The 13242-nt window shown below is 41.3% G+C and overlaps 1 protein-coding gene across 1 annotated transcript in view; it reads left to right on the top strand.

Moving 5' to 3' along the window:
- Positions 1–13242, top strand: part of Nox3 (NADPH oxidase 3) — a 53700-nt gene that overhangs the window by 16875 nt on the left and 23583 nt on the right. The window contains exons 8-10 of the mRNA XM_055616111.1: positions 4557–4649; positions 6324–6577; positions 11828–11990. Of these exons, the coding sequence (XP_055472086.1) occupies positions 4557–4649; positions 6324–6577; positions 11828–11990 (510 nt within the window). The remainder of the gene's footprint in view (positions 1–4556; positions 4650–6323; positions 6578–11827; positions 11991–13242) is intronic.

Raw genomic sequence — 13242 nt, 5'->3', positions numbered from 1 at the left:
AGAATAGAATAGAATAGAATAGAATAGAATAGAATAGAATAGAATAGAATAGAATAGAATAGAATAGAATAGAATAGAATAGAATAGCATATATGACATCAGAAGGGTCTAAATAATCACCAAAAAATTCTTAAATACACTACACTAAATTCTAGGTTTTAAGGGTAAAACTACTTGGATAAATGTTTAAAACTGAGGGATGAGAAATAGACATGCCCATTAGCCTGTGTGTCTTTTATTGGCCGGTATAGATTGTCTCTGTCTTAAACTCAATGCTTGGTAGTCACTATCTGGCCTGTATATGAATGAAAAACATGAATACCTCGCTAAAATTTTCAGCCACAGCATCTCCATTTAAAAAAAAATCAATACCCTCCCACACTTCATGAATACAGAGGAGGGCCTGCTCCCAGCAGTGTGTGCTAGCACTAATTATGATTAGGAGGAGGGCGGCACCATCTCTTGCTTTCTCCCCCACTACGCCTCCTTGCATACCCAAACTCACAGTGTCACTTTTTCCATTATTTTTAAGGGATCCTGATCCAAAGCGTGTGGGCTGTGCAATTACCGCTTGGCTGGACTGTACGATATTCCCTCTGATGCCTTACAGACCCTGACTCAGAAAGGCATTCCAAGGACAGGGAGGGGTTCCGTGGTCCACTGCACTGGACCCAACCCACACTAGTTGGGCTCCATTTAGTCCTCTTTGCCTCTCTTTGGCATTTTTTAATGAAGATTTTATCTGCAGAATATTCATCAGTGGTACATTGTTGGATCCGAGAATCTTTTGTCCATCGCCTTTTATAAACTGTCCAAAGAAATCCCCTGCCCTGATTTCTATCCCAATCTTACAGGCACACAAAATTTTTCAGATTTGAGTGTTGTTCTGTCTAGTTTCAAAAGATGCTGGGTATGCCATGGCCAAAGAGTTAGTTCATTTACAGGTAATAATCACATGGCTCTGGTTGTTTGTTTGGTTTTGAGTGTTTTACTTTCTGTGGAATAATGTTAGCAGTAAGAGGGAGAGCCTCGGACCAGAGAAGAGCTGATCACAAAACTTCCACCAAGTGGTTTGTCACCATGCTTGCACATTAGCACACAAACACAGAACTCAGACATGGGGGCCAGCCCCAGGAGAGACTATTGTCAGAGAAAATGCCTATTCATAACCACACACATAAAATAAAATCAAAGCCAGCCTGCCCGTATTTTCTGGGAGGAATAAAAATGGAGGAATCAAGTTTCATTGCTGCTGCTATTAAATCAACACAACACGGTTTTATTATCTGTTATAGCGCACTTGCTGTACTGTGGCTTTTCTGAGCATGTTTGAGACTGAACGAAAAAGCTAAGACTCCATATGATTTTCAACACTAAGGAAGCAGGGATACTAAACAGTTCTGACCCTTTGTTTAAGATATGGAGAAGGTGGGGTTGAGGGTGTTTTAAAGTGTCGCCTCTGGTACTAAGGGCATCCAAGCATAATCACACCATAAAGAACTCCTGACTTTGTGGCAGGCCGTGCCATTTCTTGTGCACATCCTATGCCTTACCTTCCGAAATTCTGACCTTCCTCCAGCACTTCCTGTGCAGGCTTCCGCTACTGTCTGCAAGCACATGTTCCCAGCATTGCTTTTATCTCACTTAATAAACCCAAAACGTTTAAGAGCTTGGCAAGAACTTAAAGAAGAATTTTCTCCAATCATTTCCCAGTCTGAAAAATACAAAATTCAAATATAAAAAAGCCCAAGCTGTGAGCTGGGGCGAGAGCTTAGCCAGTAAGCTGCTTTGTATGCAGGTGTGAGGACTTCAAGTCAGTCCCCAGCACCCATGTAAAAGCCTGACACAGAGCGTGCTTGCCATTTCAACACTGGCACATGGACATAGGCAGGCCCTTGGGGCTCACTGGCCAATCACCTTAGGGTAATCAGTAAATGTAAATGTTAGGTCCTAGCGAGGGATCCTATTTTAAAAAAATAGGAAAAAAGAAAAGATGGAAGGCCTTAAAGTTGACCTTAGCAGACACTTATCCACACACACACACCACCACCACCACGGCCACCACCACGGCCACCACCACGGCCACCAATGTATCTGAAAATATAGGAAGAGAGATGGGAGCATGATCTCCCCATCTTTTATCTATTCATTCTTGTCTATGCTGATCCACACAGCTGGACCACGTACCTAAGATCACTTACTGACTATATCTCACCCTCACTCCTGAATCTCCAAGGGACTCTGGGAGTATCGCAGTATAAATAAGCCTCCCTATCTCCTCTTGGGGCAATTTATATAGTAGACTAGAGATAGAGCCAAGGATTAATGGCTTACATTCTCCTTCCTGACTAACCATGGAAAGAAAAATAACCCATTCCATTTCATCAATGTGGAAAAAGCAGAGGCCATGGCTGATTTGACACCACCAAAATGAACTATGTGATACCTTAAGTGTGCTTTTTCAAATGGATATGGAAGATTATTTGTGAAAATACACAAAGACTTTGTGAATGTCTTTGCAAATCTTTCTCTCATGTAGAAAGAATTGCTGCTGTCATTTCTCTAAATATCCAAACCACTTCTTAAAATACTTTCTGGTCCATTCAAGCATAAGGAAGCGAGGGCTTCATTTACTTGGTCCAGCTTCATCTTCCTGCTACTTCCTCTGTTTTGCCTTCCCTGATCATCTTCACTGCCTCATCCTAGCATGAGTGGACAAAGGATTTTATCCTCCCCGCTATTCTGAACACATTGCTGAATCCCACTGAGGCAGAAAAGAGTAAGTGGGTCAAATTGTTTTGTGTTGCCTGAATAAATCCTAGCCTTTATCAAGCAAGCAGGAGGCCCTCAGGAAAGAAGCAAAGAGAGCTGCTAGGTGAAGACAGGTATGCAAACAGCCAGGACTAACAAGAAAGAGAGACAGAGAGACAGAGACAGACAGAGACAGAGAGATTAAAAATAAGAAAGATAATCCAAAAGAAATAAAACGTGTCAAAGAGCTTGTGATCTTGGAGACAGAGTCAGACAGCCAGAAAGGAAATAATGAGTCATGTATGTTTAAAAGACCTCACAGACTCAAAGAGAGGAGGTGCTCTCCCTGCTCTTATGATCTTCTTGAAGAACTAAGGTCATGGTAGATTTAGAATGGCAAAAAGGAAATGTAATAATCTTTTCCAAGCCTTGAGGTCCAGGGAGGGTCTCTGATACCCAGCGCAGTCTCTCTGGGCAACTCAAACGCATTCCCAGAAAGCCAGAGTTCATTTTTGCTTGGTTTTGTTTTGTTTTCTATAAGATTAAGGCAAGATTTCAAAAAACAAAAACAAACAAACAAAAAACAAAACCCATAGACATTAGGTCCAACAAGCTTAGGAGTCTCTAGCGTTTCATAAACCAACCCTCAGGACCTAGCCTGGAGTTGGACAGGAAGTAGTAGGACTCCATTTCCGCTGTGGGTAAATCCTCAAGTGAGGCAGCGTGACCCTTGAGAACAGAGGCTGTGTACCGCTTCCTCCCAGGCCCGCATGTTCACCAGATACCTTATCAAGTTGAAGGAGTGGACTGAGGAGACTGAGCCTCAGTTTCTTCCTCTGTGAAATAAAGAGGCCAGCATATACCTTGCAAGGTTGTTTGACATTGAAACCCATTCTGTCCCATCGACTGGAGAAGTTATATTCAACACCCGAGACAAGAATAGGCTGCCCCAAACTTGGTCATCTATTGTGAAAATTATCCTCAAAAAAACTTAACACAGTAAGTAACATTTTTAAGTATGAAAACTTTCCTAGCCATAGCTCTCCAGATAATTGTTGATACCTTTACTCTGGTCCTCTCAGACTTACGGTGTTAAAGAATCTAGCCTGACTTATTTTCATTCCAGGTAACTGTCATTGCTAGGAGGAAGAGGTGTCCTATGAGTACAGGGGAGTGTGAGTGTCTGTATTCAGAAAGATCCCCTAGTTGTGAGGCATTATTTGTACCTAAAATTACTATGTGAAATGCCTTATGTTGGCTGAAAACCCCTTTTTATAAGCCTTTGACTTTGGCTGAGTTTGGGAGCATTTATGACCCTATCATACATAACATAAACATCAATCTGCTTTCTTATTTCTTTGTAGATTCAATTATTTCTAATTACATAAAGGCATCATTGATCAAGTAAGCATAAAAACCAATAGAGGAGAATTTAATCTCTTAAATAAGCTTATAGACTTTAAGGAATAATTAAATGTTATCGTATTCAGTACACGGAGATATCTTTGTTGTTGATTGCTGGGCCAATGTGAAGGGAAATATCTTAGTCCCACCATGCTAAGTATTTATATGGTCCAAGTTAGGCATTTTTACTCTACTTTAATGTCTCTGTCTCCCTCTGTCTGTCTCTCTCTCTGTCCTGCATTCCCTCCCTCCCTTTCTCACTCTGTTTTCCTTTCCCTCTCCTCCTTTCTGTCTCTCCCTCCCCCTTCCTTCCCTTTCTCTCTCTCTCTCTCACCATCCTTTCCTCTCTCTCTCTCCCTCCCCCTCTCTCTTCACCGGTCTCTGCCCCACTCTCTTTGCAGGCCTGGAAATGGGCTTTGGGCCCTGTGGTCTTGTATGTGTGTGAAAGAATAATTAGGTTCTGGAGATCTCACCAAGAAGTTGTCATTACCAAGGTATGTGTGTAGCTTTATGTCTGAATAAAAGCCTGAGTGTAGATGAAAATTTTTTATTAGCCCAAGTTTTTAATTTGCCATTTTTATTGCAGAACTGGCTGTAATTTAGAGGCTCATCTTCTGTTCTAATAATTGCTTGTATCGGAAGCATCTTTCAGTGTGACCAGTTTTACTGGAGACAGGGATCAAGGCTCCACGCTGGTACACAAAATTCTGATAAAGGCTTATGGCATGACACCAGAGTTAGCTATATTTCTCTTTATTATGGTTTCTCTCTAGAGAGGAAAAGACAGGAAACTACTAAGAATGCTTTACACTGACCATAGCAGCTTCAAATACTACATAAAGGAGAAATTTTGCAAGCATGCCAGTATCATCCACACTTCAGGCACATACATTATTCTTACCTGAGTACTGAGCACAGGCTTGGAATGCAGGTTTAGAGTATGAAGGAACGCTAGAGCTTCAAGATGGAGAGGATGGCCACTCATGGTGCTTTTTCCTGTTTAGTGATGTGCAGCTTGGGGGGGACTTCCCTGTCTTGCTGTTCATCCTCATGGTTCTTTGATTGTTACTTCATTCAGGAGGGCGATAGGATCAGATAGACAGAAAAAGTGTATCTCATGTGTAACAAAAGTACAAACTACCCTACCCAGTTCCAAGTATTAGCTCACTAGTACAGTTTTAACAGAACACTGTACGCCCGTCACTGTTTCATTGAAAGAAAATGGACAGGCATTCTTATTTCTGCTTTACTGAGAATCTGTGTTGCTGAGTTCAAGCTTAGCTTAGTGCCACAGGATGTCAGTCCAGGCTGGAGCACCTGTGGGAAGCTAGGCCTGTTAGTAGGAAGTAGTCCATTTAGCAGTTCTATCAAAGGCAATGTCAGAAGGGTGAGCAGACATCTGGAACTAAAGATTAAAATACAGTGAAGGAAAATGAAAAAGTGACATCCCAGTATAGGCATACTGGATTGTATTCTCGTGTGCATTTACCACAGAAGACCTGGAGGTGTGCAGAGATTTTTAATAAACCAGTGGACATATATGGAGGACAAATGCTCTGTTCCTCAGATGAGCCACTAGCCTGAAGTCCTTGTAAAAGATTCACGGGGCTTCCCTATACCAAAAGCTCAGAACCAAGACAGTACTTGGTAAAATTCAACAAACAAAACATTTGGAGGCGACATGGAAGATGGGAATTTTTCCCCTCAGCATGAAGAAGATTTCAGAGTTAATTCTCAAGAGATTGAGAGAATATGCCAAAAGGTAACAAATTATTGCTAGATTTTTTGTAAGTGAAGACGTTGTGTCAACTATTTTAAGAAGCTCAAGTAAAATTGTGGGATATCCATTCCTGCCCACTTCTACTCAATTATAAATGGTTAATTGGCTCAGAGACGCTTGGTCATGTAGGACACAGGGTCGCATGCCTGTCACATGGCTTCCTCGTGGAGTCATTAAAAGTCAAGCCCAGTGCCCCCCCACAATGAACTCTATTATCACTCAAGTTGCTAGTCTGGGCATGAAGGTGGTAGCAAATATTGATGGTCTACAGAAATAATATCTTTTAAAAAGCCAATTAAATATTTTGGAAGCCTTTGATGGAATGAAGAATCTACTCTTGGCATTTTACCTGAGTAAGAATCCCCTCAGCTGTCTTGCTCTGTTGTAGGTGGTGAGTCACCCGTCTGCAGTCCTGGAACTTCATATGAAGAAGCGTGACTTCAAGATGGCACCCGGACAGTACATCCTCATCCAATGCCCATCTATTTCCGCACTGGAATGGCACCCCTTCACTCTCACCTCTGCTCCACAGGAGGACTTCTTTAGTGTGCACATCCGTGCCTCAGGAGACTGGACAGAGGCGCTGTTGAAAGCCTTTGGGATGGAGGGACAGGCCCCCAGTGAGCATCGTAGCATGCCAAGGTGAGACACCCCCCCACCTCAGGTCACTGTTACATTCAAGGCATGATACTTCAAATGGGAGATTATCTAAATGCATGAATAATTGTCAGATCTGGTGATAGCTTTATACTAAGCTGCAAGCTCGAGTTCTTTTTTTTAATGAAAGTATTCATAAAATGTATAATTTAAGAGAAGCAAGTACATTTCTGTAAAAAATAAATAAATGTTCAACAAAAGTAGACGATGATCCAGACAGAAGGAACAGATTCTTTTCCAGATCCTAAAGCATCTCCTGTCTAATTATGTACAGCCTGCCATGAGTCAGACAACATCCCCCGTCAGCTCTCTCTCATCGCAGACTGAGGCTTCAGACTCTGTTTGCAAAGGTTGGTCCCCTGAAGAAGGACCCTCTCCTCTGGTCATGCTGGACTTAATCCATATCACTTCTCTATAACTGCATGGTAGCATAGAAGAGATGCGTATAGAGACTCCTCATGGCTGCAACCCTATTTTCAAATAAGGCCCTGGCTTCTTCATAATCAGCGGCATGATTCTGTCCATACCAGTACTCTATTCAGAAAAGCGTAAGCATTTGACCCTCTAAGTGAACAAGCAGTTCAATTCCCACTCCTACAGGATCATACAATTACATGAAGTCCATGGATAAGGCCCCCAAAAAGCAAGAAAACAGAAAAAGATAAGAAAAACAAATGAATATGTCAATGAAGCATAAAAAAATGTCTACTTGTACCATTCTTGGGGACAGTGGCCACCTCAAGATCACTTTAAAACACAGTGGTACATACTTACATGGGAATTCCTGCCGATGAGATGTTGTCATCCTTCTCCTGAATCTGCAGGGTCTGCCACAATGTCAGATACATAAAGATAACATAACAGAAAACAGTTAATACCTTCAGCTCAACAGGTATTCTTTAGCTCATTTGATTTGACGAATACTTATTGATGACAATGTAATCACCATTACAAGTAGAAGGCACGAAATGAAAGGAGCTTCTTGTCCCTCTTTCCCCTTCTCCAGGGAAGGCTGAACTGTAAGAATGTCACACTGGCTTTGTGTGGTGGGTGTAATGAATGCATGTCTTCCTGTCAAAGATGAGTAGCAAAGGATAAGCAATGAAACTGAGTTCCAAGACTGAAAATGAAGTGAAAATGCCTAAAATCAGAGACAAATGTAGAAGGAGGTGACTCCTCCCCACCCCAACCCCCCCGCCACACAACGCAATTACAGTGTCTGCTAGCTTCCCTCACCCCTGCGCAGCCCTACCATTGCTAAGTTCATGCCTTCAGCTTCTTTGTTGGCCTTGATTCTGCTCCGTGTGCGTCCAGTTATTTAGTCTGTCAACATCTTTCCCTTCACTAGCCAACTAGCTTCCAACCAGCCACAGAGAGCACTGTGTGCTGCTGCTTTTTGTCTATGGAGTGTCACTGGGAGGCCTGGTAAGACCTGGTCTCCAGGGCCTTCCCGGGGACATCTGCTCCACCCCCTTGTCTTTCCTTGATATAAACCTCATATCCTTCTTATTTTTCTACAACTGCCAGGTAAAATTATATGTGCTTACTGTGTAGAACATGGCTTTGAAGGACATGTACATCGTGTGTGTGTGTGTGTGTGTGTGTATATATATATATATATATATATATATATATATATATATATATACACATTGTTTGTATATACTTAAAGTTTTTATGTACACATTATGTTTTTATATGTACATTATGTTATATCTAGTGAACAGCTGTGTTACTTCACAGTTAATGCTTTCACAGTAAGAACATGTCTGGTCTACTCACTTTGCACTTTTCAAGATTATAATAGATCTCCCCTGATTACAGTCACCTTGCCACACAATGACATCTCTTTCAAAGTGTCCTTCCTATATGACTGTACTTATGTATCCTTTATTGACAGCTTTCACTCCCCTCTTCCCACTCCAGACTCTCCTCAGATAATCATCATTCTGTTATCTAATTCTATAAGAACATTCTTTGATTACACTTAAGTGTGAGATGACAGCAATGCATAATATTTGATATAGGATTAGCTATTGTATTCCACAGTGGCCTTGGCATAATGTATAAGTGGCAAGAAAGAGTTAGCACGATTGGTTGCAAAGTAAGAAAGGCCAAGTAAACCAGAGATGCCAAATGAGGAAAGAGGCTGATGGTGTGAGTCATCAAGGAGCAAGCAAGACTCAGTTGCTGCAAGACAAATGACTTCCTGATTTACGTTAAAAACCTGGGGTTCAAATCAAGGGAATAGCATGTGAATAAACATGACAGCTAGAATGTATCCAGACCTGATACCTAATATGAGTCTTATACATAATATGTCATTTGCAAATGGGAAAAATCAAAATATTTTCCATTTTGTAGTTCTTTTAGTTCTTCTCTTGTCTTATTGCTCTAGCCAGAACTTCAAGTCTGGCTATTAAATAGATATGGAGAGAGTGAACAGCATTGTCTTGTCCCTGGTTTTAGCAGACTTGCTTTATGTTTATCTCCATTTAATTTTATGTTGCCTATAGGCTTGCTTAAATTGCCTTTATTATGTTTAGGCAAATCCCTTGTACCTTTGGTCTCTCCAAGACTTTTATCATGAAAGGGTGTTTATCATGAAGAGATGGCCTTGCAGGTAAAGAGCTTGCTGTATAAGTGTGATAACCCAAATTCACCTCTCCAGGACCCACATAAAACCTTAGGTTAGCGTGCTAGCCCACTTGTAATCCCAGTGCTCGTGGGGAAAGACAGGAGATCCTGGAGTCATTTAGCTTACCAGAGTAGCCAAATCAGTGAGATGGTAGTTCAAATAAAAGACCCTATGTTGACTCTATATCCTATTTCTTATATCGATCCTTGATCACTCTCCATCACACACATATATATGTACATATGATCACTCTCCATCATATGTATGATCACTCTCCATCATATGTATACATCTATGATATACATGATGGAGAGTCATCATGAAAGATACCTGCAGCGACTACTAGCCTCTACACACACGCACAAACACATATGTGTGTGAACCCCAAAGACACATGCTCACATGTGCACACATAATCACAGCACACACATTTAAAAAATGAAGAAAAGAAATGTTTCCAAAGAATACCTATTTCAATTTTAATAGATAAAGAAATGCAGCTCCCTCCCCCCCCCCAAAAAAAAAAAAACAAATATTGAGGTGTCAAAGCTTGGTATGTAGGAAAGAAGAAAGATATGAACCATATTCTAAAGAAGGCAGAAGCTAAGATCCTTATAGATTTCAGTAAGACGTGAAGAATTTTCTCAGACATGACCCTGCTCCCCAGGACAACAGAGTGCCCTGCAAGCTGACAAGAGTCTAATCAGTTCTTGGGCAGGGTCAAGGAAGAGCTCTAATTCCGAACAACTAGGAAGTTTTATTACGTATATATGCATATAAATTTCTGTGTGCTTCAGGACACAGGTGTCCTCTGAATTTAATTGGTACCTTTTCAAATTTGTGTCAAAGCACTGATTACTAACAAAAAGAGTCAACAACAAGACATCTTAATCTATAGATACTGTCTCCATTTATCTATCTATTTATCTAATTATTTATAAAATAATCTATGGTGGGCTAAGATACTAGCACTTTCTAGTTAATGACCTTTTATTTTTATTCTCCTATTTCTATATATCAATATGTAATTAAGCTTTATTAATTGAGATTAACTCAAGGAGAGTTTATTTGAATTAGTGGGAGGTCTGGGATATAGAATATTTTTAAATAAATCTATTTGAACTTTCATGAACACACATTAAAGCCCAAATGGGTTAACCCCCATCCCTACCATGCAGGTGACAGGCTCTCCTCAGGGAATGGGTATGAATGACTTAGAAACCTTTTAATTAGCATAGCTTTATTCATATGTAAATGTGTACTTTTAGAATAGTAGGAGTTATTTAATACATTTCTGCCTACTGGAATGCTCTAAATATTCCCTTTACAATTGATTCAACAAATTACTATTGAACAGCTCCAGGCTGGGTCATCAGTAAGGCACCAGGTAAGCAACTAGCAAATACAGACCTGTGCACACACACAGTATAAAGTATCACAGCTAGAGTAAGGAAGGACAGGTGAGGGAATTTCACTTCGTCAAAGGGGTCCAAGAGAACTTCCCCAGGGAGTAATGATTAGCCAGCACCTGGTGGAAAGGTGCCGTTTAAGCAAGTGAAGAGAGGAGAAACTGCAGCTAAGTAGTCCATGTGAAAAGATGCTGTGTGACAGAAGACAATGCCACACATTTAGGAAACAGAAGCGCCAACATGGAGATCTGGGGAAGCACCCAGTGGCTAGTTTATGCAAGAACATCTCACTTATCCCAAAAGTATGTTTTATCGTTATTAAAAAAATTGCTAAGCAAAGGCAAACATTTTTACTGCCCCTGAGCTGATAATCACAAAGGATTATTTTAAGCAAATATAATCTAAAATAGTGAGTTTTACAAGTTGAACTTAACTGACAACTTATTTCAAAATTACATTTATTCCAAGCAAATTACCTCCATTAGATTAAAATTATATAAATGTATGAAAACATGTGATCAAACAAATGAAAATGGGGGATTTCGCCATGAAAAGGCAAGTCTTTAAGTCACCTTGGAGTGACTCCTTGGCCTTCAGCTAGCTGCTGAGGGAAAGAAAGGCAGGGAGGCTCCTCATGCTGGCTTTGCTGAGGTGAGCCACAGCAGGATGTGGCAGGCTTGGCCTTCCATGAACCCTGGCCAGGATGTTTAGGTAGTGTTCTTCCAGGAAGGTGGGCCCCAAGAGAGTATGCTGTGTGTGTGTGTGTGTGTGTGCATGTGTACTCATGTGTGAGTGTGTGTGAGTGAGTGCATGTGTTCATGGAAAGGCCAGAAGTCAGCTTGCTTCCTAATTGCTTCTCCACCTTTTTTTTTTTCTTTTTTGAGGCAGAGTCTAGGCTATGTCTTGCTTTCCCAACACTGGGATTACAAACTTGCTACCATAGTTGGGCTTTTTTTTTTTTTTTTCATAACTCCTGGGCATTGGACTCATGTCCTCGTGCTCGCATAGCATGCACTGAACCAACCACTTTATCCATTCCTCCTCCCAAAGACAGAATCTTCAAATACCCCAGCAATGTTCCAGCCCACACTTACTGACCCTCCCAATAAGACGCTCTGCCTTAGAATGTCTCTGTGTTCAGAAGCAAAACATTCCCAAGGTCACCTGAACTGCTTTATGTGATTCCAGGCTGGCAGTGGACGGGCCCTTTGGAGGCTCTCTGGCAGATGTGTTTCACTACCCTGTGAGTGTGTGCATTGCAACGGGAATTGGAGTCACTCCCTTCGCCTCTCTTCTGAAGTCTATGTGGTATAAATGTTATGAGTCACAGAGCCTGCCTGGGCTGAGCAAGGTATGGAAAAATCATTAGTTCACTCTTCCATAGAGTAAAATGTTCAGTGTCCTTATATCTTTCATCTGCCGATTCTTGGGGAGGATTTTAATTAACTATGGGGGATAAACTCAAAGATCCTTAACTATACTTATGTTCTTAAAAATCTCTATTCAGTATTACATTTATGAGCGGGGTTATGTCTAATCTTGTTAAAGATGACAAGACATAAATTTTATTGCTTCATTGCCATTACAGGACATGTAATTGCTCATCTCAATAAAATGTGGACAGGCTGCAAATGGCTATGTGCCTGTGCTGCAGTTAGTCATATTAACAGGCAGGCTCGTCTCCTTAACTTCATTCTGTGCTTGCAAATGTCCAGCTTCACCTCTTCCGTCCATGGCCGCTGCTAGTAGAGCGTGTTCGTCTTCTCACGAGGGTGTTCCCACCCTTCGTGCTCTCCTGTCAGTTCGTGGACTAGTCATCTCCATTCCTTTGTCCTGTCCAGTATTAGATACCGTCTCAGACTTTGACCCTGCTGAAGTGATAGGAGCTGGCTTTTCTATCCCCTGAGGGCTTGATAATTGACTCTATAAGGCAAATGACCAAGAGAAAAGATGGACATTGCGTGGTTAGAGCTGATCCTGTCCAACCTGCATCTGTTCATTGAGGCCTTTGGATATGGTTTCCTGCTGGACCGGCAGAAGATGCTACAGTCAGTCGGTGAATCCCATTGTAGTCATGATTTTTTCTTATTGCTCTTATCAGAAGCCTGACGTGAAACAAGGGAAGGAGTATTTGTTTAGGATCATGATCTGAGGAGTTAGTCCATCATCATAAGAATGATCTGGTAGTGGATGGTCCTGTAGCAGCAGGAAGCATGCAAGAGCTGTTTGTTCCTTATCTTAAGAGGCCGCAAAGCAGAGGCTCTACAGGAATTAGGACCCAGCAATGGACCTTAAGCTCCTCCCCCAAACCAATTCTTCTAGGTAGGTCTGACCTCCCAAAGATCCCACAACCTTTTAGATGAGCAGAAGACCAAGTGTTCAAACACATGAGCTCATGGGGAAACGTTTTACAGTCACAGTCCAGTAAGTGTTGTCCTATTAGTTGTATGACATGATCTGCCGAAAAGAATTTTGTGGCCATATAAAACCTAAGAAATGCTCCTGCGACATTCCGCTCTAGAAGACTCACATTATCTGCTACCCTTTCAAATAGGGTCTAGAGAAAAGGAATCTCAGGAAGTCTTCTTTCACCCATTCTTCTA

This window comes from Psammomys obesus, unplaced genomic scaffold (genome assembly GCF_907164565.1).
Source record: "Psammomys obesus unplaced genomic scaffold, mPsaObe1.curated_primary_1811, whole genome shotgun sequence".
Lineage (NCBI taxonomy): Eukaryota > Metazoa > Chordata > Mammalia > Rodentia > Muridae > Psammomys > Psammomys obesus.
This window is presented reverse-complemented; position numbering and strand designations above follow the sequence as displayed.